Source organism: Lipotes vexillifer, unplaced genomic scaffold (assembly GCF_000442215.2).
Source record: "Lipotes vexillifer unplaced genomic scaffold, Lipotes_vexillifer_v1.1 scaffold477, whole genome shotgun sequence".
Classification (NCBI taxonomy): domain Eukaryota; kingdom Metazoa; phylum Chordata; class Mammalia; order Artiodactyla; family Lipotidae; genus Lipotes; species Lipotes vexillifer.
The window spans coordinates 3,049,294-3,076,324 of NW_006770652.1; the positions used below are offsets into that span (position 1 = coordinate 3,049,294).

Sequence of the window (27,031 nt, forward strand, 5' to 3'; positions counted from 1 at the left end):
CTCCCAATGTCCCAGCCACTTCAAACACGAATCATTTATTCCTGTTGAATTTCTGCTTCTCTTGTGTTATTCTTGAATCACTAACAAAATCCTCCCAATCTTTCAAAACACTGAAGCCTTCTCCAAGTAGCCAGGCCCACACTGACCTCTCCCTTTTCTGTGCTACAACAGTTCAATATTCAATCATACATTTGTCATACTGGTTTATGTGTGTTGATCTGTGTGTTCATTCTTTGAGGACAAGAGCCATAGCTCAAATATTAGATTTGATTCTAGATATCAAACTTTAAGAAGGGAAATGAGAAATTCAGGTGTGTACAAAGGCAAGGAAGCATGACGGTGAAGGGATGAAATTGTACCTTAAGCAGAATATTCAAAAAAAGGGTTGTTCTCTGGAGAAAAATGACAGCAAATCAAGTAGAGTAGGTTCAGATATGGTCCACAGTGCCTCAGTACTAACATCAGTAAACAGACATTACAAGGATAAATATATGAGCTCAAAACAGAGTTTTCTACTTTTAAGAACTGTCAAAAATAGAAAATGTTGAAGTGCAGAGGAGCCCCTCTGACTACACAACATTCAGAAGTGATAGATAAAATATTTAAACTATCTCTTTTTAGTAAAGAGGAAGCAAATGGAGGCCGGAAACCAGAAAAATACATGAAATTTCCAAGTAGTCATCAAGCACGGACTCATCTGTTGGCCCTGAGGGCATCAGCCCAAGCTGATAACCAACAACTGAGTTTTAACTTGTCTCACACACACAACAGAAAAGAAGCAAAGCCTGAATCCCAAGAAGATGGAAGGTCTGACCAGAAACCAGCCTCAGGACCAGAAATACCTAAAGCAGACACCCACAGTGACGAGCCAGGGAAAAACATGGCCCATAGAAGAGCAAAGGGGTACCTGTCTTGGCTTGGCTTGGTCAAAGCCAAAAAAGGGAGAAAACTCTCTTGAGCTCCTATATACAAAGACAAGCCCACTTTCACTCAAGATTTGGGGATAGAATTCCCACTAATAAAAGGGCTCCAAAAGTTCCAAGCCAAAAACTTTGTCTAACATGTTTACAAAATGTCGTATCTCAAAGTGTCTCAATGAGGCAAATGAAATCTTCTCTGGATTAAACACAAACTTTAGAGGAATTCACATATTCCAAAGAATTTAAGTTCATAATACATTTTTTAAATTACTAACTATCTAAGTAAACACATTCCCAAGGACTTCTGCAAGAATAGCACACTTGAAACTGCAAACGGCCTTCCTATTAGAAAACCACTAGATCCTAGATACAGAACCTATTTTAAGTTCATTTCTGGGCTCACTGGAAATGAAGGACAACTCTGAAAGACCCCACCCACCATCTACAATGGAAAAAAAGTAAACTGAAACCAGATCAGAGAGTTCCAAGCTTCAGGGCAACATGGTAAGTTTCCCTGAAGGCAAATGCCAGTAGTACCAGCCCTGCAACCCGGAAAGACAAGCCAGCTCTAAGCAAGTGTCAAGTCGGAGTAGCTAAAGCCGAGACTCCTGCCTTTAGACCCGTGTGTGGGAAGGGAGCAATGTGGTCTCAGGCTCACAGCGCCCCCTGGCCATAGGCCAAGGTAATCACAAATACTCTAAGGAGGAAAACATACCGTCTTTCAAATCCTAAATCCAAAAGATGTGAGCTCAAAACCTACACCCGAATGTTTACAGCAGCTTTACTCATCATGGCCCCAAACTGGAAACAATCAAGAGGTCTTTCAATAGGTGAATCAGGATAAACAAACTATAGTACATCCAGACAATGGAGTATTATTTAGCGATAAAAAGAAATGTGCTAGTGAGTTACAAAAGGACATAGAAAAACCTCCAATGCATATTGCTAAATGAAAGAAGCCAGTCTGAAAAAGCTAGATATGGTACGATTCCACCTATATTCTGGAGAAGGCAAAACTATACATGAGACAGTAAAAAGATCAGGGGTTCCTGAGGGGTTCCCAGGGGCTCAGGGATTCACAAGAGAGGGACAAATAGGTGGAGCAGAGAGGAATTTTAGAGCAATGAAACTATTCTATATGATACTGTACATAGCATTACACATTTGTCAAAACCCACAGAATCATACAGCAGAAACAGCAAAACCTAAAGTAAATTATGAACTTCAGTTAATAATAATGTATCAATACTGGCTCATCAATTGCAATGTACCACATTAATTAATGTAAGATATTAATAATAGAAAACTGAAGGGAGGGGACGAGAGGGTGTAAGGGCATTGTACTTTCTGTGCAATTTTTCTCTAAACCTAAAACTGCTCTAAAAACAAGGTCTATTAATAAAAGATATGAGCTCATAATCAAAGATGACCAAATACATAATGAAACATGGAATTAGTATTACATACAGGCTATTAAATAGCCATATGGAATCACAAAAATTAGCAAGCAACAAAAGATGATCAAAAATGACCAAAAAGATTTATTTAGTCAAATTGCAGGTGTGAAAAAGTACAATGGCTGAAATTAAAAGTCAAGAGGTAAAGTGAACTCCAAATAAGACATGCCTGAAGAGCAACTCAGACGACTCTAAGAAATTATTCAAATTCAGCATAAAGTCGCAGGTATGGAAAATATAAAAAGGAAACTAATAGATATGGAGGCAATAATAAGGTTTAACAAACATTTAATCAGTTTTAAAATCAGAATTAAAGCACCACTATTCAACACACAGCAAACTTCTCAACAGTAGCAACGGCAGCCAGAAGACATGGAACAATATCATCAGAAGTGGGAGAAAATAAATCTCAACTGATAAAAGGTTTTTGTTTCCAGTTAAAAATAATTTTAAATTTATAGGCATCAAATAAAATAGTCTTAAAACATATAGAGATTAATAGAACTATAGGGGAAACTGATAAACCTACCATTATAGTGGGAAATGTCGACAAATCTCTCCCAATTTTTGTTACATCAAGAAAACAAAAATATTTGTGATTAAATAGATGATTTAAATACAATAAACTAGATTTACTAATCAGATATAAGGAAACTTACACGCATTCACATTCTTCTTGAGCCCACATTAAATATTTCTAAAACCTGAAGATATAATAGACCAAAAATTGTCTCAACAAATTTTGGATAACTGATATCATCATAACCACATACTCTTGCTACAAGTTAAGAATTCAATAACCAAAAAAAGGGCAAATTTTGAGAATGCATTTGGAAATTTAAAAACTCATTTCCAAGAAACTATACTGGGCCAAAGAAGAAATCATAATGAAATTTTTTAACTATCTAATATTGAACAGTAATAAAAATACCATTTGTCAAAATCTGTGGGATGCAGCTCCTTAGAAGGAAATTATATCATTAAATTTTTTAAAAGTCTGAAAAGTATGTCAACATAAAAGGCTATAGTACAGTAGGATAAATATAATGAAATAGCAAACAAACACAGGAGCTCAACAAAGCCAAAAATAGACTCGTTAAACGGATGAATAAAGTATATCCAGCTCTGGTGAGATTGTATCTGACATTATACATTTGTCAAAACCCACAGAATTGTACAACACAAAGAGTGAAACCTAAAGGGAAAAAGAAGAAGCGAATGAAAAAGGGGTATGAGCTACAGATACAGCAGATATTTAAAAAGATAACGAGGGACTTCCCTGGTGGCACAGTGGTCAGGAGTCCGCCTGCCAATGCAGGGGACACGGGTTTGATCCCTGCTCCAGGAAGATCCCACATGCCGCAGAGCAACTAAGCCCGTGCGCCACAACTACTGAAGCCTGCACGCCTAGAGCCTGTGCTCTGCAACGAGAAGCCACTGCAATGAGAAGCCCACGCACGGTAACCAAGAGTAGCCCCCACTCACTGCAACTAGAGAAAGCCTGCACACAGCAAAGAAGACACAATGCAGCCAAAAATAAATAAATAAATGAATTTATTTTTTAAAAAAAGATAATGAAATAAGATGAATAAATTTGAAAACTGAAGTATATAGCCAGAAAACTATACAAGCTGACCGAAAATAGAAAATTTTAATGAATTTATAAACTTTCAAAATTAATTACTAGTTAAAGTCTTCCCACAAACTAAATCCAAGTCCCAGGCACATTTAGAAAAGTTCTACCAAACATTCACAGAAGAGATAAAGAAAGGGGAAGATTGTGTAACTCACTTTGTTACAGAATTAGTTTAACCTTGATACCAACAATTGACAGGAACAGTTCAAGAAAGGAAAATTAGAGGCCAAACTCACTGACAACAAAGATGTAAAATCCTGAACAAAATACTAGCAAACTGGATGCAGTACTGTAAAAAATATCACCAAGATACACTTATTCTAGAATGCAAGGTTACTATGGTAGCAGCTCTATTTATGATTCATGTTATCAAAATTAGCAGATTATAATTAAAGAAAAATAACAATCTTGACAGATGCATAAATTGCATTTAATAGAAGTCAACAACCATAGTAAAAATTAGCAAACGAAAAACAGAAGGGAATTTCCTCAATTGGTAAAAGGTATCTACAAAAAAAAAAGTACCATAAAACTATATTCAATAGTGAAATATTAAAATTATTCCCTTTAAAATCAGAAGCAAAACAAGGATACCCATTATCACCACATCTATCCACCATTGTACTGCAAAACCTTACCAACACAATAAAGAAAGAAAAAAAGAAAAAATAGATGAAAAGATAGTGTTCAAGTTTGAATTATAGCATCACCATGACTTTATGTCAAAAATATTTTTAACCTTACATAGCTATACATGAATTGGTAGGACCTAACTACCTGCGCACACAGAATTTAGCTTAAACTGGAAGAGGAAGTGAAATGTCCAATAAACATATAAAAACATGCTCAACCTCATAATAATCCAGCAAAATGAAAATCACAACAGGGATAATATACCAAACACACCCAATTATCAAAAATGGAAAAGTGAGGGCTTCCCTGGTGGCGCAGTGGTTGAGAGTCCACCTGCCGATGTGGGGGACACGGGTTTGTGCCCCGGTCCGGGAGGATCCCACATGCCACGGAGCAGCTGGGCCCGTGGGCCGTGGCCGCTGGGCCTGCGCGTCCGGAGCCTGTGCTTTACGGCGGGAGAGGCCGCAGTGGTGAGAGGCCCGCGTACCGCAAAAAAAAGAAAAAAAAGAAAAATGGAAAAGTGAGAAAACCGGTAGTCATCAGGATGGGGAACCAAAGAAACTCTTATACACCGTGGAGGGAGTATCATTTGGTCTTTGGAAAACAACTGGCATTATTTGGTAAAGGTAAACATACCAGATATTAACACCTAAATATATATCCTGAAGGGACGCTTAAACATGTGCATCAGGTGACATTAAAAAGTTTTTTAAGCTCCTTTTGGTAGCAAATTTTCTTTTAAAACTGTAGCAAATTTTCTTTCAAACTTTCTTCTAATTTTTAGATATGTAAAGAACATAAAATGTCCATCAACCGTTTACTAGATAAACATGTGCCTAAAATGTAATAATGTATATTAGAGAAAATGAATAAGTCACTGCTATACAACAACAAAGATGGAGGACAAAACATATCTAAAACAGACTAAGTGAAATACTTTTCATTTTGTTAAATGTTTTAAAAATATAGATATACATGGTAATACAGTTAAGAAAAGCAAGGAAATTATTAACATGAACTCATGATAATGGTTTCCTCTGGGATATAGGGATGGACCACAGAGACTTCTTATTGGTACTATTCTATTTCTTAAGCAGTACATTAATTTCAATAGAATGTTCTACCTCGGGAGGTATTGAATTTCCCATCACAGAAGTTTGTTTTATTTTAAGAAATATCTCACTTAGGTGACCTTTTTAGAGAGAGAACAAATACTACACAGGAAACAGACTTGATAACCCTACAAGTACCTTTTAATTTAACAAGTATCTTTTAAGATTTCATAATTCTATATGCATCATAGTAAACAGCACACTGTGTTGCACATGAAAACCAATAATAATTATAACAAGCATTCACTGACTGTGGACTTTTGGCAGACACCGACACCCTTTCTTCCTTCTTGCCAGCAGATTTTGATTTCGTTTATTCTTCCCCCACGTAACTCGGGGGAGAGTATCCTAGCCTGCAGAGCATCTTTTATTTAGTCTAAGCTAATCTTATAGTCCATTGGTTTAGAGGTAAACATGTGGTCCTGCTTTGGCCAAGGAGACATGAGATAGAATCTACTAAGGGGCGCCTGGGAAAGGTTTACTTGCTCCCAAACAGGAGACTTAGAAAAGCACAGATATTCTTTTGTGACAGTGTTGTGATGTCTAGGATGCTGCTGTCGTGATGCAATCATGAGAAAGATCAGTCTCAGAAGTAAGGTCACTGGTCCATGATGATTGCATTGAGACAATAAATTAATTAAAACTGGAGCCTCACTTCTTGACTTGTTAGTAGATAATATGTCACCTTGTTGTTTATATTTTCCCACTGAAGCCATGTTAACTGACACACCACATGCACAGCGTTTGCTCATTTAATCTTCACAGTAATCATCTGAGCTAAGTACCATTATTAAGTCCATTGAACAGACAATGAAAATAAAACTGAAAGAATTAAAATAAGTTGCCCAAAGTCACACATACAGTTAGTGACTGTATACAGCTTTAGACTCTAAAACCTATACTCTTAATACACTATCCATTCAAGGCCATCTTCCTGTGGCTATGAGGGCTGAAAAGAAAATCCCAATAGATCTGAGGGCTGTTATCTGGCCACAAGCTTCTAAGGTATGAGTCAGTGGTGGTGGCAGCAGCAGAGTTGGCATTAGCCGAAGCAGCTTCTTCACCTCTGAATCATAGCTATGATTGTTTGACACTGAAATCAATAGTCTAGTGGCAGCCTCTAAACTGTATTCCTCCAGACTGTTCAAAAATTTAATTCCTTGTATTAAATCACTTCCTGCTTTAAGTACCAAAAATTATTACCATTTGCTGAACTGATAAATCCTGAAGTCAACAAATAAATAAATACATTTCAGCTTCACTGACTTGTATTCTTCTGAATTCCCTAGAAAAATAGTTTTATAGCCTACATGTAATGCAGCTTTATCTTTAATAAGATGACTATCCTCAGATGACTTATTCATCTTCTTTCTCACATCAATACAAACTGTTTATTAAACTGCTATGAGGATGCCATTGATATACACTATAAAAGAGGTTCTTTCTCCACTTTCCCTCATGACTGGGAACTTAAACTGCAGACCAGTGACTAACATCCTTCATGGAACATCTCACCTCTACTCTTCGGTGATTTTGGGGGGCAAACTTTTACAAACGCATACTACATTTTGCTGAGGTTTAGAGCTGTTCTCTATTAAAATAAAAGAATGAAATGTTCTGAAAGGGGAAGCAACATTACATTTATCCTCTAGAATATTTACAAAATATGTATTTGTAAAAGAAAGAGGTATTCTAACTTCATGAAAGCGTAATACATCTCTAAATAACAAAGTATTATATCAGAAAGTGCAATTTTACATTAAAGAGCCTGGAACTTATCATCAAAAAGACCTGAGTTAAAATCACATAGAGCTGCTTGACAACGAGAAAACACTTGGGTTTTCTGAATTTCAGTTGGTTCATGCTCAGAAACGTGATGTTTATAACTATCTCCAAAGTTTGTTGTAACATTTTAAAAGATATACCATGCATGACAGTGTCAGCTATAGGAGTTGGTGTACAGCAAATACTAAATAAATGTTGAAATTTCTCTTATTTCTTAAATATACCATGGAAGAACTCTATTTTAACCAAAAAAATAAATAAATAAGTAAAAGCTTTAGAAATTCTACATTCTACTAACTTACAACATAAAATCACAGAAACAGTTCCTAAAGAATTAAGTCAAAACTGTTGTGCAGATCAGTGATAATTAGTCCTGAGACAAGTAGAAAGTAGTTACCCACAGCTGAATTTCCCTTTGGAACTTTTTAGCATTTTGATGACTCTAATTACCTCCCCCTCCCACTAATTACCTCCTGCTCATCACCCTGCACTACAAAATAGTTTAGGTATTCCAAGAAACAGAAGACTTGGAGTAGGTAAACCTCTCTAAATAGTAATAGTTTATAATCCTGCAGATTAAAATAAGAGCTAAGGAGGACCTTCAAGATGGCAGAGAAGTAAGACACGGAGATCACCTTCCTCCCCACAAATACATCAGAAATACATCTACATGTGGAACAACTCCTACAGAACACCTACTGAATGCTGGCAGAAGACCTCAGACCTCCCAAAAGGCAAGAAACGCCCCCACATACCTGGGTAGGGCAAAAAAAAAAACAGAGACAAAAGAATAGGGACAGAACCTGCACCTCTGGGAGTGAGCTGTGAAGGAGGAAAAGCTTCCACACACTAGGAAGCCCCTTCACTGGTGGAGACAGGGGGTGGGTGGAGGGGAAGCTTCGGAGCCACAGAGGAGAGGGCAGCCACAGGGGTGTGGAGGGTAAAGCAGAGAGATTCCCACACAGAGGATCGCTGCCAACCAGCACGCACCAGCCTAAGATGCTTGTCTGCTCACCACCGGGGCGGGTGGGGCCTGGGAGCTGAGGCTCAGGCTTTGGAGCTCAGATCCCAGAGAGAGGGCTGGGGTTGGCTGTGTGAACACAGCCTGAAGGGGGCTAGTGCGCCACAGATAGCTGGGAGTCCGGAAAAAAGTCTAGAACTGCCTAAGAGGCAAGAGACCACTATTTCAGGGTGCACGAGGAGAGGGGATTCAGAGCACCACCTAAACAGCTCCAGAGACGGGCATGAGCCGTTGCTATCAGGTCAGACCCTAGAGATGGGCATGAAATGCTAACACTGCTGCTGCAGCCACCAAGAAGCCTGTGTGCAAGCACAGGTCACTATACACAGCTCCCCTCCTGGGAGCCTGTGCAGCCCGCCACTGCCAGGGTCCCGTGATCCAGGGACCTCTTCCCCGGGAGAACACACAGCGTGCCTCAGGCTGTTGCAATGTCACGCTGGCCTCTGCCACCACAGCCTCGCCCCACATTCTGTAGCCCTCTCTCCTGAGTGAGCCTGAGTGAGCCAGAGCCCCCTAATCAGCCACTCCTTTAACCCCGCCCTATCTGGGTGGAGACGTACACGCAGAGGCGGGGCCAATTCCAAAGCTGAACCCCAGGAGCTGTGCGAACAAAGAAGGGAAAGGGAAATCTCTCCCAGAAGCCTCAGGAGCAGTGGATTAAATCTCCACAATCAACTTGATGTACCTGCATCTGTGGAATACCTGAATAGACAACGAATCATCCCAAAACTGAGGCAGTGGACTTTGGGAGCAACTGTAGACTTGGGGTTTGCTGTATGCGACTGACTATTTTCTGATTTACACGCTAATCTTAGTTTAGTTTTTAGTGCTTCTTAACATTGGTGGATTTGTTCTTGATTTCACTTCTCTCTTCTTTTTTTGTTTCAAGTACTTCTTTTATTTTTTATTTTAATAATGTTTTTTACTTTTTAACTTTTTATTTTAATAACTTTATTTTATTTTATTTTTCTTTATTTATATTTTTTCTCCCTTTTCTTCTGAGGTGTGTGGGTGACAGGCTCTTGGTGCTCCGCTTGGGCATCAGGCCTGAGCCTCTGAGGTGGGAGAGACGAGTTCAGGACATTGGACCACCAGAGACCTCCTGGATCCTGTAATATCAATCTGGACAGCTCTTCCAGAGGTCTCCGTCTCAATGCTAAGACCCAGCTCCACTCAACAACCAGCAAGCTACAGTGCTGGATACCCCATGCCACACAAGTACCAAGACAGGAACACAACCCTACCGATTAGCACAGAGGCTACCTAAAATCATACTAGGTTCATAGACACCCCAAAACACACCATTGGACATGGTCTTGCCCACCAGCAAAACAGGATCCAGACTGATCCACGAGAAAACAGCCACCAGGCCCCTCCACCAGGAAGCCTACACAACCCATGGAACCTACCTTACCCACTGGGGACAGACACCAAAAAAAACATCAACTACGAACCTGCAGCCTGTGAAAGGGAGACCACGAACACAGTGAGTTGAGCAAAATGATAAGACAGAGAAATATGAAGCAGATGAAGGAGCAAAGCAAAAACCCACCAGACCAAACAAATGAAGAGGAAATAGGCAGTCTACCTGAAAAAGAATTCAGAGTAATGATAGTAAAGATGATCCAAAATCTTAGAAATAGAATAGAGAAAAAATAAGAAACACTTAACAAGGACCTAGAAGAACTGAAGAGCAAACAAACAATGATGAACAACACAATAAATGAAATTAAAAATTCTTTAAAAGGAATCAATAGCAGAATAACTGAGGCAGAAGAATGGATAAGTGACCTGGAAGATAAAAGAGGGGAAATAACTACCGCAGAGCAGAATAAAGAAAAAAGAATGAAAATAACTGAGGACAGTCTCAGAGACCTCTGGGAAAACATTAAACGCATGAACATTCGAATTATAGGGGTCCCAGAAGAAGAAGAGGAAAAAAAAGGGGGACTGAGAAAATATTTGAAGAGATTATACTTGAAAACTTCCCTAATATGGGAAAGGAAATAGTCAGTCAAGTCCAGGAACCGCAGAGAGTCCCATATAGGATAAATGCAATGAGAAACACGGCAAGACACATGTTAATCAAACTATCAAAAATTAAATACAAAGAAAAAACACTAGAAGCGGTAACAGAAAAACAACAAATAAATTACAAGGGAATCCCCATAAGGTTAAGAGCTGATCTTTCAGCAGAAACTCTGCAACCCAGAAGGGAGTGGCAGGACATATTTAAAGTGATGAAAGGCAAAAAATTACAACCAAGATTACTCTACCCAGAAAGGATCTCATTCAGATTTGACAGAGAAATTAAAAACTTTAAAGACAAGCAAAAGCTAAGAGAATTCAGCACCACCAAACGAGCTTTACAGCAAATGCTAAAGGAACTTCTCTACGCAGGAAACACAATAGAAGGAAGAGATTTATAATAACAAGCCCAAAACAACTAAGAAAATGGAAAGAGGAATATACATATCAATAACTACCTAAACATAAATGGGTAAAATACTCCAACCAAAAGATATACACTGGCTGAATGAATACAAAAACAAGACCCTTATATATGCTGTCTACAACAGGCACACTTCAGACCTAGGGACATGCACAGACTAAAAGTGAGGGGATGGTAAAACATATTCCATGCAAATGGAAATCAAAACAAAGCTGGAGTAGCAATTCTCATATCAGACAAAATAGTCTTTAAAATAAAGACTATCACAATAGACAAAGAAGGACACTACATAATGATCAAGGGATCAATCCAAGAAGAAGATGTAACAATTGTAAATATTTATGCACCCAGCATAGGAGTACCTCAATACATAAGGCAACTGCTAACAGCCATAAAAGGGGAAATCGACAGTAACACAATAATAGTAGGGGACTTTTAAACCCCTCTTTCACCAATGGACAGATCAACCAAAATGAAAATAAATAAGGAAACACAAGCTTTAAATGACACATTAAACAAGATGGACTTAATTGATATTTATAGGACATTCCATCCAAAAACAACAGAATAAACTTTCCTCTCAAGTGCTCATGGAACATTCTCCAGGACAGATCATATCTTACGTCACAAATCAAGCCTTTGTAAATTTAAGAAAACTGACATCTTATCAAGTATCTTTTCCAACCACCATGCTATGAGACTAGATATCAATTACAGGAAAAAAACTAGACCGACACAAGCCTCTTAGATAGCCTCATCCACCAGAGGGGCAGACAGCAGAAGCAAGAAGAATTAAAATCCTGCAGCCTGTGGAACAAAAACCACATGCACAGAAAGAGAGACAAGATGAAAAGGCAGAGGGCTAGGTACCAGATGAAGGAACAACATAAAACCCCAGAAAAACAACTAAATGAAGGGGACATAGGCAACCTTCCAGAAAAAGAATTCAGAATAATGATACTGAACATGATCCAGGACCTCAGAAAAAGAATGGAGGCAAATATCAAGAAGATGCAAGAAATGTTTAACAAAGACCCAAAAGAATTAAAGAACAAACAAACAGAAATGAACAATACAATAACTGAAATGAAAAATACACTAGAAAGAATCAATAGCAGAATAACGGAGGCAGAAAAACGGATAAGTGACCTGGCAGACAGAATGGTGGAATTCACTGCTATGGAACAGAATAAAGAAAAAAGAATGAAAAGCAATGAAGACAGCCTAAGAGACCCCTGGGACAACGTTAAACACAACAAAATTCGCAATATAGGGGTCCCAGAAGGAGAAGAGAGAGAAAAAGGACCAGAGAAAATATTTGAAGAGATTGTAGTCGAAAACGTCCCTAACATGGGAAAGGAAACAGCCACCCAAGTAGAGGAAGCACAGAATCTCATACAGGATAAACCCAAGGAGAAACACGCCGAGACACATAGTAATCAAATTGGCAAAAATTAAAGACAAAGAAAAATTATTGAAAGCAAAAGGGAAAAATGACAAATAACATATAAGGGAACTCCCATAAGGTTAACAGCTGATTTCTCATCAGCAGATACTCTACAAGCCAGAAGGGAGTGGCATAATATACTTAAAGTGATGAAAGGGAGAAACTACATCCAAGATTACTCTAACCAGCAAGGATCTCACTCAGATTCGATGAAGAAATCAAAAGCTTTACAGACAAGCAAAAGATAAGAGAATTCAGCACCACCAAACCAGCTATACAACAAACGCTAAAGGAACTTCTCTAAGTCGGAAAAACAAGAGAAGAAAAAGACCTACAAAAACAAACCCAAAACAATTGAGAAAATGGTCATAGGAACATACACATCGATAATTACCTTAAACGTGAATGGATTAAATGCTCCAACCAAAAGACGCGGGCTTACTGAATGGATACAAAAACAGGACCCATATATATGCTCTCTACAACAAACCCACATCAGATGTAGGGACACATACAGACTGAAAGTGAGGGAATAGAGAAAGATATTCTATTCAAATAGAAATCAAAAGAAAGCTGGAGTAGCAATAGTCATATCAGATAAAAGAGACTTTAAAATAAAGAATGTTACAAGAGACAAGGAAGGACACAACATAATCATCAAGGGATCAATCCAAGAAGAAGATATAACAATTATAAATATATATGCACCCAACATAGGAGCACCTCAACACATAAGGCAAGTGCTAACAGCTGTAAAAGAGGAAATCGACAGTAACACAGTAATAGTGGGAGACTTTAACACCTCACATACACCAATGGACAGATCATCCAAACAGAAAATTAATAAGGAAACAGAAGCTTTAAATGACACAACAGACCAGATAGATTTAACTGATATTTATAGGACATCCCATCCAAAAACAGCACATTACACTTTCTTCTCAAGTGTTCACAGAACATTCTGCAGGACAGATCACATCTTGGGTCACAAATCAAGCCTCAGTAAATTTCAGAAAATGGAAATCATATCAGGCACCTTTTCTGACAACACCACTAAGAGATTAGAAATCAATTACTGGGAAAAAAACATAAAAAACACAAACAATGGAGGCTAAACAATACGATACTAAATAACCAAGAGGTCACTGGAGACAAATGACAATGAAAACACAATGATCCCAAACCTACGGGATTCAGCAAAAGCAGTTCTAAGAGGGAAGTTTATGGCCGTACAAGTCTACCTCAAGAAACAAGAAAAATCTCAAATAAACAATCTAACTGTACACCTAAAGGAACTAGAGAAAGAAGAACAAACAAAACCCAAAGTTAGCAAAAGGAAAGAAATCATAAAGATCAGATCAGAAATAAATCAAATAGAAACAAAGAAAACAATAGCAGAGATCAATAAAACTAAATCCTGGTTCTTTGATAAGATAAACAAAATTGATAAACCATTAGCCAGACTCATCAAGAAAAAGAGGGAGAGGACTCAAATGAATAAAATTAGAAATGAAAAAGGAGAAATTACAAAAAACGCCGCAGAAATACAAAGCATCCTAACAGACTACTACAAGCAACTCTATGCCCCAAAAATGGACAACCTGGAAGAAATGGACAAATTCTTAGAAAGGTATAACCTTCAAAGACTGAACCAGGAAGAAATAGAAAATATGAACACACCAATCACAAGTAATGAAATTGAAACTGTGATAAAAATCTTCCAACAAACAAAAGTCCAGGACCAGATGGCTTCACAGGTGAATTCTATCAAACATTTAGAGAAGAGCTAACACACATCCTTCTCAAACTCTTCCAAAAAACTGCAGAGGAAGGAACACTCCCAAACTCATTCTATGAGGCCACCATCACCCTGATACCAAAACCAGACAAAGATACTACAAAAAAAGAAAATTACAGACCAATATCACTCATGAATATAGATGAAAAAAGACTCAACAAAATACTAGCAAACAGAATCCAGCAACACATTAAAAGGCTCATACACCATGATCAAGTGGGATTTATCCCAGGGATGCAAGGATCCGTCCATATACACAAATCAATCAATGTGATACACCATATTAACAAACTGAAGAATAAAAACCATATGATCACCTCAAAAGATGCAGAAAAAGCTTACGACAAAATTCAAAACACATTTATGATAAAATCTCTCCAGAAAGTGGGCATAGAGGGAACCTATCTCAACATAATAAGGCCATATACAACAAACCCATAGCAAACATCATTCTCAATGGTGAAAAACTGAAAGCATTTTCTCTAAGATCAGGAGCAAGACAAGGATATCCACTCTCACCACTATTACTCGACATAGTTTTGGAAATTTTAGCCACAGCAATCAGAGAAGAAATAGAAATAAAAGGAACACAAATTGGAAAAGAAGTAAAACTGTCACTGTTTGCAGATGACATGATACTATACATAGAGAATCCTAAAAATGCCACCAGAAAACTACTAGAGCTAATCAATGAATTTGGTCAAGTTGCAGGATACAAAATTAATGCACAGAAATCTCTTGCATTCCTATACACTAATGATGAAAAATGTGAAAGAGAAATTAAGCAAACACTCCCATTTACCATTGCAACAAAAATAATATAATACCTAGCAATCAACCTATCTAGGGAGACTAAAGACCTGTATGCCGAAAACTATAATACACTGATGAAAGAACTTAAAAATGATACCAACAGATGGAGAGCTATACCATGTTTTTGGACTGGAAGAATCAACATTGTGAAAATGATTATACTACCCAAAGCAATCTACAGATTCAATGCAATCCCTATCAAACTACCACTGGCATTTTTCACAGAACTAGAACAAAAAATTTCACAATTTGTATGGAAACACAAGAGACCCCAAATAGCCAAAGCAATCTTGAGAAGGAAAAACGGAGCTGGAGGATTCAGGCTCCAGGACCTCAGACTATAGTTCAGAGCTACAGTAATCAGGACAGTATGGTACTGCCACAAAAACAGAAGTATAGATCAATGGAACAAGATAGAAAACCCAGAGATAAATCAGCACACGTATGGTCTCCTTATCTTTAATAAAGGAGGCAAGAATATACAACGGAGTAAAGACAGCCTCTTCAATAAGTGGTGCTGGGAAAACTGGATAGCTACATGTAAAAGAATCAAATTAGAACACTCCCTAACACCATACACAAAAATAAACTCAAAATGGATTACAGACCTAAATGTAAGCCCAGACACTATCAAACTCTTAGAGGAAAACATAGGCAGAACACTCTATGACATAAATCACAGCAAAATCCTTTTTGACCCACCTCCTACAAAAATGGAAATAAAAACAAAAATAAAGAAATGGGACCTAATAAAACTTAAAAGCTTTTGCACAGCAAAGGAAACCATAAACGAGACCAAAAGACAACCCTCAGAATGGGAGAAAATATTTGCAAATGAAGCAACTGACAAAGGATTAATCTCCAAAATTTACAAGCAGCTCATGAAGTTCAACATCAAAAAAACAAACAACCCAATCCAAAAATGGGCAGAAAACCTAAACAGACATTTCTCCAAAGAAGATATACAGATTGCCAAGAAGCACATGAAAGAATGCTCAACATCTTTAATCATTAGAGAAATGCAAATCAAAACTACAATGAGATATCATCTCACACCAGTCAGAATGGCCATCATCAAACAATCTACAAATGATAAATGCTGGAGAGGGTGTGGAAAAAAGGGAACCCTCTTGCACTGTTGGTGGGAATGTAAATTGATACAGCCACTATGGAGAATAGTATGCAGGTTTCTTCAAAAACTAAAAATAGAACTACCATACGTCCCTGCAATCCCAATACCTGGCACATACCCGAGAAAACCATAACTCAAAAAGAGTCATGTACCACAATGTTCACTGCAGCTCTATTTACAATAGCCAGGACGTGGAAGCAACCTAAGTGTCCATGGACAGATGAAAGGATAAAGAAGATGTGGCATATATATACAATGGAATATTACTCAGCCATAGAAAGAAACCAAATTGGGTTATTTGTAGTGAGGTGGTTGGACCTAGAGTCTGTCACACAGAGTGAAGTAAGTCAGAAAGAGAAATACAAATAACGTATGCTAACACCTATTTATGGAACCTAAAAAAAAAAAAAATGGTTCTGAAGAACCTAGGGGCAGGACAGGAATAAAGATGCATATGCAGAGAATGGACTTGAGGACATGGGGAGGGGGAAGGATAGCTGGGACAAAGTGAGAGAGTGTCATGGACATATATACACTACCAAATGTAAGGTAGATAGCTATTGGGAAGCCACATAGCACAGGGAAATCAGTGTGGTGCTTTGTGTCCACCTAGAGGGGTGGGATAGGGAGGGTGGGAGGGAGACGCAAGAGGGAGGGGATATGGGGATTATGTATACATATAGCTGATTCACTTTGTTATACAGCAGCAACTAAGACAACAGTGTAAAAAATTATACTCCAATAAAGATGTTAAATAAAATAAAACAACTAAATAAAACACTAGAGAGGTATTTAAGAAACTCAATACATTATCATTATACTGTTGGCACTAGTCTACTAAAACACTGCTTAAAAATTATTATGGTTTATTTAGTATTTAGTGAAATCTGAAAACAGCCACTAATTAACCTACTGAAAATTAAAACCAATATAACAGAGGATTTATGATCAGTGTCTTACTATTCTGTAGATGAAACAGATTTGGGGGATTTTCATGTTGGTAATAAAGCATATTGTCCATCCACTGGGTATTTTTACATATTTATAAGGTTATTCAATAATAAAAGGAATGATTTATAGGTTGCCAATAAAAAGCCACCATGAATGGTAGAAACAAAAATTCCCCTCTCTGTACAGGTCTCAGCTTAGGACCTATTCCTCTTTTTCTCCACCTCACTCCCTCCTATTATCCTGATTCCTGGCTTATAGGATTTACAGTGGGAAGGAGATAGTGTGAAAAAGTAGTCAGATGAGGTAACAAGTGAGAGCAATTGACAAGAATTAACCAAAGTACAAATTTATGCAGATATTTGACTTGGCAAATGGAAATTTTATGCTGATTTAAAAGATATTGTTTGGATTATTTCAAAATAGATCTTGAAAACAGACCTCAATTGGCTCTTCACCACCTTTTACTTGATTTTCACCCATTTCTCCATTCTCATAGCTGCTGCTCTTCTCAACCCATAACTCGGATTTTTCTACAGTTAGTCGAAGCTGGTCTAGGTCTGCCTTGATTTGCTTGTAGTTATCTACGTCCTGATTGGACACCAGTAACTGCACCTGGAAGCAGAATTGCAATCCTTAGTTTACTTAACTTACTTATGGAATTTCCTTTATTCCTATTTCATTTATGTCAAAAATCTCAAGTCTTTTTAACAGATTTGCCCCGCAGTTGAAGTTTAGTATTTCTAGAATATTTATGAATATTTTATATATATTTACATATATTTTACATATTTTAGATGTATATTGATCATGAAAATTCCCCTGAAAGTATCTGTGAACTCTACTCAATATATTCACATGTTATGAAGAATTATACATATAAAAAGTGAGCCCTAGCAAAGCTTTTTAAAGTGTTAAAGAGTAATTTAAAATAAGAGATACCCTAACTCTAATTTTACTGCTAAAGTTAATTTTTCTGAGACTCTCTCTATTTGAAAAGAGGTAGAAGCATAAAAATAAGTGGAAGAAAACAGTGATACAGTCTAAACCTAAATTTATATGTATTGTGTGACATTTACAAATATATGATTATCTGTATTTATATAATTACTCTTTTAATTATTTCATATTGTAACATATCCTTGCAAAACTTCCTAATGAAGATTAATGCTCTATTAAATAAATATTAGTGAAATACATGTAAGCCCTGAGATATTTCTCATTAATGGTCTCAAGATTGATATCATTCAAAGACAACAAAGAAAAAGATTAGATCCATCACAATTCCTTTCCTTTGGATTTCTACATTTTTTCAATCACGACATTTATTTCAGTGCATTACCCAAATTTATCAGTAAAATCTGGGGTCAAAATAACAGCACTGGCAACAAAATTCCTAATATGGTTTTATCTCCCAGTGCCCTCCTGAATTTTAGTGCCTGTCATTTACATTAAAGATATTAACTGAAAAATCACTTGTGGGGACCTCTTTCTGAAATAGATCATGTCTTGGCCTGAGACAAGGCCATTTCTATCTTTAAAAATAGAAAGTGTCCCCAGGAAAAGCTGCACAGTCTCATTAACTCTGCAACCATGAAGTCAGGTTGGATGTTATAAACAATATTTTCAGAGCCACTGCTATGGAACCACGGAGGGCTACTGAATCTCACCTGTTTAAATGCCTGTAAAACTTCCGCTCTCTGGCTGAAGTGCTTGAACAGCAGCTGCAGGGCTCCTGATAGCAAAGGAGGGTAGTCATGCATGATCAGATGAATGAGGACCCGTAAAAATGTCCTGCCTCTTTCATCATCAAGTTGAACTGGATTTTTTTCCTTTCTATAAAACCAAAAAGTATTCTAAAATAACTTATAGTTACATAAAATTTAGTCAGAAGTGGTTAAAATTGTGTTTACATCCTCAGTTATCACCCACCCACCCCGCCAAAAAAAACTGGAAAGTACAAAGGAAGACATTTTTACTCTTTTTTGGCCTCGGGTAACTAATGAAGAAACAAAACATAGAGAAAACTTGTGTTTGTCCATGACAGTAGGGGTGACCTAAGTCCCAGTTTGTCCAAGACTGAGGGGGTTCCCAAGATAGGCGACTTTCAGTGATTGCACTGGGAAAGTAGCAGGCAAACCGGGATGATTTGGTCATCTAGGCAAAGACAAAAGATAGAATCTGAATCAATCCTGAAGCGTTTATTGAGAAGACATGTTTGGCTGGATGTACATCAAGGACTGAACTTCCCCCGAGTCCAAAAACCTCTCCACGACAGGTGGTGAGGCACGGGGAAGGCAGGGCTCGTGCGTACAGGCAAACAGGCGTCACCAGAGCAACTCTGCAAGTTTGGTGTATCCAGACCCTGAGCAAGATTCCCCTGATAAAAAGTCCTTTATTTTAAGATGAAAATCATACACTGGTTTATTCTCTCTTCTCGGGAATAATGAAATACTTGAATAGGAAAACACAGCAACAATAACATCAGCAAAAACTGGCAAAACAATATAAAAACAAACCTAAACCAAATGTTCACTAGAGATAAAAATCCTTTTTGGTTCCCCTGATTCCTCATTCTTGTCTTTCTTTCTAACCAAAGAAAATGCAATGCCTTAGTACAGAAATTTGTTTAGGTACTCATGGCAAATCTATGATAAAAATGAATGCCAGAAACTCAATAATTTGTAGCTCACACATTTTACGGTTTTTACTTTTCTTTTTGACTATTACTTTCATTTATGGGAAAAAAAGAAACAACCTAAAAACAGTGAGTAGCAGGGCACCTGATAGCAAAGGAGAGTAGTCATGGCAGAGATGTTTCATTTTCTTTAATCATGGATATTTCCAATTGGCAGAAAATAGCATTATTTCTCACTTATAAAGTTAATGATAACGTTGAAAGAAGTTACTTTCTTGCCTTAAATCTCTCAGATTTGGGGAAGCAACGTTTTGCAAGAGGCAGCAATATTTATACCAGGGAACTTAAAGGGCGTTCGTGTGCTGTCATTATTTGAGGAAAGAAAAGCAAAGAATTCAGGGGAAAGTTCAATACACTGAACTCATGTCTCCTGTCTTTTTTTTTACCTGACCTAAAGAAAAGCTATGCTTTCTCTTCAATAGTAAATTAGCAGCTTCATTTATGGCAGAAATTATGTTGGCAATGATAAAGGATCTAAAATTAAATAGATATAGCGAGGTGAACAATAAAGTGTCAATAAAATTCTAAGTAAAATCTTATTCACAAGAAAAAGATACATAAATGTTACTGTACCTTCCAGCAAACATAGTTTCTGCCTGAGCTGCAATTTCATCTATGTCAGGAACAATAGCTGCAAAGACAAATGGTAAAATCCATTCTTTATCTTTTTATAATTAGGAGTCCCAATATTTATGATAATATTAGCTTACCTACAAATATTTTTGTCTTAATTTCTTTATGCCACCAAAAGTCAATTAACACTTTAAAAAGTCACAATACAGTTCCTCTTATCGGTCAATATTTTAAATTGAAGTTTACATTTTAAAATATATATTGTTATAGTCAAAGATACATTTAAAAGATCAGAAAGAACCATTTACAAACTTTCCTCATCTATATAAGTATGTATGTGTGTGTGTGTGTGTGTGTGTATATATATATATATATATATATATATACATCAACTACACACACACCTATATACACACATTTAATTTAAACGGGTAATGACATGGAAGGCTAATATTTTTTAAAGAATCACAGTATACCTATAAGGAACCTTGTTACTACATGCTACTTCCAAACAACATGATCTTTTAACCTAGGCTTACTTCTATAAATCCGTCCCTTCTTCTTCTGGGACAGGGTATTTGATTTTTTTTTTTTTTAATGTGAACCAATCATGATTCTTCACTCATCCCCAACAATAACATTTTGAAAATATCTATGGTAAGTACACAATTTATTTCTCACCTCCAAAAGTATGAAAAGAAAACAGAGCAAGACATAAAAAGGGAAAAAGAATTCTTCCCAGAATGCTAATGAATACAACCAATTTAAGAGATCAGGTAAATCAGAGAGAACTGGTTTTCTGGGGATGCCCCTAGACTTTCCCTCCCACACTTTTACTGACACTTAGAGCTCCTGTTTCCAGAAGTCTGCCTTCTGAGAGCCAATAATTCTTATGCTAGTGTCAATGCAACTGCCAGCAAGACTTTCTGGTTCTGCCCTAACATTCCTGGAAATAGCCCTTTGGAGTTCTACAATTCTGGGAAGCATAAAAAAACCAACACTGTTGCAAATGTTCCAGGGAGACTTCTAGCTCAGGACAGCTTAACCCCTTGAGTAGAGGCATGCTCCCTTTGGATGGTACTGATGAGTCCGACAGCAGGACATTTGGTTGAGAATCTACATTAACTACACACTTATAATCATTGACTCATTCCTATCAAATTGATTGATGCACACAGAAGAGGAGGCTTCCTGATGTTATCACAGTGGTTGTGGTTAAAAGAAAGTATCATATCTGTGTACAAATCCTGCCCCAGCAAAAGAATTCTGTTAACTGGCTAATTCTTCAATACAACATATTTTCCAACTTGCCATGATTGGCCTGATCTATCCAGAAAAATGGTAATTTAATATACCTTAGGTTTCATAAGGTACTTTCTAGAGTCACAAAATTTTTACAATAAATTTTATGCTCTTATGTCATTATGCTCTCACACTCACAGATAGAGTGCCTTCATTCTTACACATTTTAAATGTGAAAAACTGAAATATACTACCAATTTACAACCATGCAAGGAAATAAAGAACGAACGCATGCATACACACACACAATAAAGCCAACACCCACATCCAGACCATTGTGGGGAATGCCATGTCTTTTTTCTTGAGTGGGGTGATTCCTAAAAAATACCTTTCCTCCTAATAGCAGCATTTCACACTATTCTTTGATCCAAGTCAAAAAAAGAAAACCAAAAAACTTTGGATTTTCACCAAAAGAGCATAATGCGTAAAAGATTCAGACTCTGAAACTAAAAGCTGGTTCTTTGAGAAGATAAACAAAATTGATAAACCATTAGCCAGACTCATCAAGAAAAAAAGAGAGAAGGCTCAAATCAATAGAATTAGAAATGAAAAAGGAGATGTAAAAACTGACACTGCAGAAATACAAAGGATCATGAGAGATTACTACAAACAACTCTATGCCAATAAAATGGACAACCTGGAAAAATGGACAAATTCTTAGAAAAGTACAAGCTCCCAAGACTGAACCAGGAAGAAACAGAAAATATAAACAGACCAATCAAAAGCACTGAAATTGAGACTGTAATTAAAAATCTTCCAACAAACAAAAGCCCAGGACCAAATGGCTTCACAGGCGAATTCTATCAAACATTTAGAGAAGAGCTAACACCTATCCTTCTCAAACTCTTCCAAAATATAGCAGAGCAAGGAACACTCCCAGACTCATTCTATGAGGCCACCATCACCCTGATATCAAAACCAGACAAAGCTATCACAAAGAAAGAAAACTACAGGCCAATATCACTGAAGAACATAGATGCAAAAATCCTCAACAAAATACTAGCAAACAGAATCCAACAGCCCATTAGAAGGATCATGCACCATGATCAAGTGGGGTTTATCCCTGGGATGCAAGGATCCTTCAATATATGCAAACCAGTCAATGTGATACACCATATTAACAAACTGAAGGAGAAAAATCATATGATCATCTCAATAGACGCAGAAAAAGCTTTTGACAAAATTCAACACAGATTTATGATAAAAACCCTCCAGAAAGTAGGCATAGAGGGAACTTACCTCAACAAAATAAAGGTCATATATGACAAACCCACAGCCAACATCATTCTCAATGGTGAAAAACTGAAACCATTTCCACTAAGATCAGGAACAAGACACAGTTGCCCACTCTCACCACTGTTATTCAACACAGTTTTGGAAGTTTTAGCCACAGCAGTCAGAGAAGAAAAGGAAATAAAAGGAATCCAAGTCAGAAAAGAAGAAGAAAAGCTGTCACTATTCACAGATGACATGATACTATACATAGAGAATCCTAAAGATGCTACCAGAAAACTACTAGAGCTAATCAAAGAATTTGGTAAAGTAGCAGGATACAAAATTAATGCACAGAAATCTCTTGCATTCCTATACGCTAATGATGAAAAATCTGAAAGAGAAATTTAGGAAATGCTCTCATCTACCATTGCAACAAAAAGAATAAAATACCTAGGAATAAAACTACCTAAGGAAACAAAAGACCTGTACGCAGAAAACTTTAAGACACTGTTGAAAGAAATTAAAGATGATACCAACAGATGGAGAGATATACCATATTCTTGGATTGGAAGAATCAACATTGTGAAAATGACTATAGTACCCAAAGCAATCTACAGATTCAATGCAATCCCTATCAAACTACCACTGGCATTTTTCACAGAACTAAATAAAAAAATTCACAATTTGTATGGAAACACAAAAGACTCTGGACAGCCAAAGCAATCCTGAGAAAGAAAAACGGAGCTGGAGGAATCAGACTCCCAGACTTCAGACTATACTACAAAGCTACTGTAATCAAGACAGTATGGTACTAGCACAAAAACAGAAATATAGATCAATGGAACAGGACAGAAAGCCCAGAGATAAACCCACGCACATATGGTCAGCTTATCTTTGATAAAGGAGGCAAGAATATACACTGGAGAAAAGACAGCCTCTTCAATAAGTTGTGCTGGGAAAACTGGACAGCTACATGTAAAAGAATGAAATTAAAACACTCCTAACAGCATACACAAAAATAAACTCAAAATGGATTAAAGACCTAAATGTAAGGCCAGACACTATAAAACACTTAGAGGAAAACATAGGCAGAACATTCTATGACATAAATCACAGCAAGATCCTTTTTGACCCACCTCCTAGAGAAATGGAAATAAAAACAAAAATAAAGAAATGGGACCTAATGATATTTAAAAGCTTTTGCACAGCAAAGGAAACCATAAATAAGACCAAAAGACAATCCTCAGAATGGGAGAAAATATTTGCAAATGAAGCAACTGACAAAGGATTAACCTCCAAAATTTACAAGTAGCTCACGCAGCTCAATATCAAAAAAACAAACAACCCAATCCAAAAATGGGCAGAAGACCTAAACAGACATTTCTCCAAAGAAGATATACAGATTGCCAACAAGCACATGAAAGAATATTCATCATTAATCATTAGAGAAATAAAAATCAAAACTACAATGAGATATATCATCTCACTCCAGTCAGAACCATCATCAAAAAATCTACAAACAATAAATGCTGGAGAGGGTGTGGAGAAAAGGGAACCCTCTTGCATTGTTGGTGGGAATGTAAATTGATACAGCCACTCTGGAGAACAGTATGGAGGTTCCTTAAAAAACTAAAAATAGAACTACCATACAACCCCACAATCCCAGTACTGGGCATATACCCTGAGAAAACCATAATTCAAAAAGAGTCATGTACCACAGTGTTCATTGCAGCTCTATTTACAATAGCCAGGACATGGAAGCAGCCTAAGTGTCCATTGACAGATGAATGGATAAAGAAGATGTGGCACATATATACAATGGAATATTACTCAGCCATAAAAAGAAATGAAATTGAGTTATTTGTAGTGATGGACCTAGAGTCTGTCATACAGAGTGAAGTAAGTCAGAAAGAGAAAAACAAATACCGTATGCTAACACATATATATGGAATCTAAAAAAAAAAAACGGTCATGAAGAATCTAGGGTTAGGACGGGAATAAAGACACAGACCTACTAGAGAATGGACTTGAGGATATGGGGAGGGGGAAGGGGAAGCTGGGACAAAGTGAGAGAGTGGCATCGACATATATACACTACCAAATGTAAAATAGATAGCTAGTGGGAAGCAGCCGCATAGCACAGGGAGATCAGCTCGGTGCTTTGTGACCACCTAGAGGGGTGGGATAGGGAGGGTGGGAGGGAGGGAGACGCAAGAGGGAGGGGATATGGGGATATATGTATATGTATAGCTGATTCACTTTGTTTTAAAGCAGAAACTAACACACCATTGTAAAGCAAAATACTCCAACAAAGATGTTAAAAAAACAAAACAAACAAAAAAAACACAGTACCTGGACTTCACAGAGTTGTGAAGATTACCAGAAAAACTGCATTCAAAGGACTGAGCACCAGTAGCAGCAAACATCCTCGCTGCTGTTCTAGGCAAGTTATTTAATTTCTATCTCAGTTCCTTCATTTTATTGGTGGAGATTATTTTGACATTTTTGTCTCATAGGAATACTTCTTGTTTTAAAACATAAAAGGAACTTTCATGTTCTCAGGAAAACACCATCCAAAGAGGAAATATTGTCACAGAGGAGATACCTGATGGCAGCAATGTATCGGGAGAGCCATTGGTGGACGTTTCAGCATTTCCATTGTTCTCCCCAAATTCCTTCTTATATATTGACAGCATATATGAGATCCTATAATCCAGTCTGACACTCAGGATAAACTACAAGAAACATTAAAAACAACTTAAGTTTCTTTCATCAGCATGGTGTTTAAAAATTCATTACAGGACACCAAGAGCCACAGTACTATCAACATGTCACATGAACTAGTTAGAAACTTTATTGGTAAACTCTTATCACTTCTGTTGCTTACATGATAATCAGTCATAACACTAAGAAAAGTGAGGCATTTCCATTAGCCAATGTCAGTAAAATCCCTGAACAGTTTTTGGAAAGAAGAAAACCTGACTCTCCATGATTACTCTCAGAATATTCCAAGTAGAGGTATCTCCTGGGTCTGGATGAAGCGGTAACGATGACATAATTTCCCAAGCACTTTGCAGAGTTTTCACCGGCTCTGCAAGGAAAGTACTGGAGCTGTGACCCTCATTCAGGCACAGAAAGGCAAGATTTCAGCTGCAATAGTGTGGATTCTGGCTACACCACAATGAATCCTGGATCTAGGCTACAAAAGGACAGCTTAAGTAATAGCATCTAATATACCAGGGATGTGCCTCCTTAGTGACTGTTTTTCCTTGGGTCTGTGTTTTTGTCCTTGTTCTCCTTAATGCACGTATTGTCAGAAACTAAGTGTCAATAAGGTTCCCGTCTGTGCTCAGCACTGAGAAGAATGCAAATGCCTGAAGCCCAGAGTCCTCAAGATGCCAGTGATTGAGTTGGGAAAACAAGATACAGCATTGTTAAAATAATTAGGAAATTAAGGAGGGCTGCCTCACGTGGTATAGAATGCAGTGGAGATCAGAGAAGGAAAAAGTATGTGCCACCGACATGAGTGGAGACGGGAAACAACAGAGAGCTGTACTTATACAGGGTGACCTTCCATCCCAGTTTGCCTGGGAGAGGCCTGGGTTGGCCTTTGCTCCCAGTATAATTATTATCTGTGTCCCTTACACTCTCTCAAGAGACTCTCATTGTTCCAGCAAACAGTAATGGTCAGGCAAGTTCCGAGAAAACTTGGCATTTGGGGTTACCATCTCCCCCTAGCTCTCACTATCTACGCCGCCGTCATATCAGACCCCTCCCCCGCGCCCCCCTCCTGCTGCCCCCTTTCTCTCACTCTCTCTTCCACTCTTCTCAGTCCTGACAGCACAGGCTGGAATGCCTGCAGTTTCTCTCTTGCCTCCGCACATTCATTTCCGTTGTTCACTTTACCTCGAATATTCTTCTCCTCCACCCCATAATAACCAGCTTTTGAGATATCCTCCAAGGTCCTACTTAAATCCCTTTGGAAATGAAGCTTTCCCTAGCTCCCCAGTCCAAATCAATTTTTATCCTCTTTGCTCACCCAACACATTATTTACACCTACAGGTCCAAAGTTAATCAACCTCCCCCCT

At 37.6% G+C, this 27,031-nt stretch overlaps 1 protein-coding gene across 1 annotated transcript in view; it reads right to left on the reverse strand.

Annotated features, from left to right (window-relative positions):
• ITPR2 (inositol 1,4,5-trisphosphate receptor type 2) overlaps positions 1–27,031 on the reverse strand; it is a 547,001-nt gene that overhangs the window by 299,176 nt on the left and 220,794 nt on the right. Inside the window, exons 23-26 of the mRNA XM_007446283.1 lie at positions 25,548–25,677; positions 20,426–20,483; positions 18,825–18,990; positions 17,596–17,769 (exon numbers count right to left, since the gene is read on the reverse strand). Coding sequence (XP_007446345.1) covers positions 17,596–17,769; positions 18,825–18,990; positions 20,426–20,483; positions 25,548–25,677 — 528 coding nt within the window. The remainder of the gene's footprint in view (positions 1–17,595; positions 17,770–18,824; positions 18,991–20,425; positions 20,484–25,547; positions 25,678–27,031) is intronic.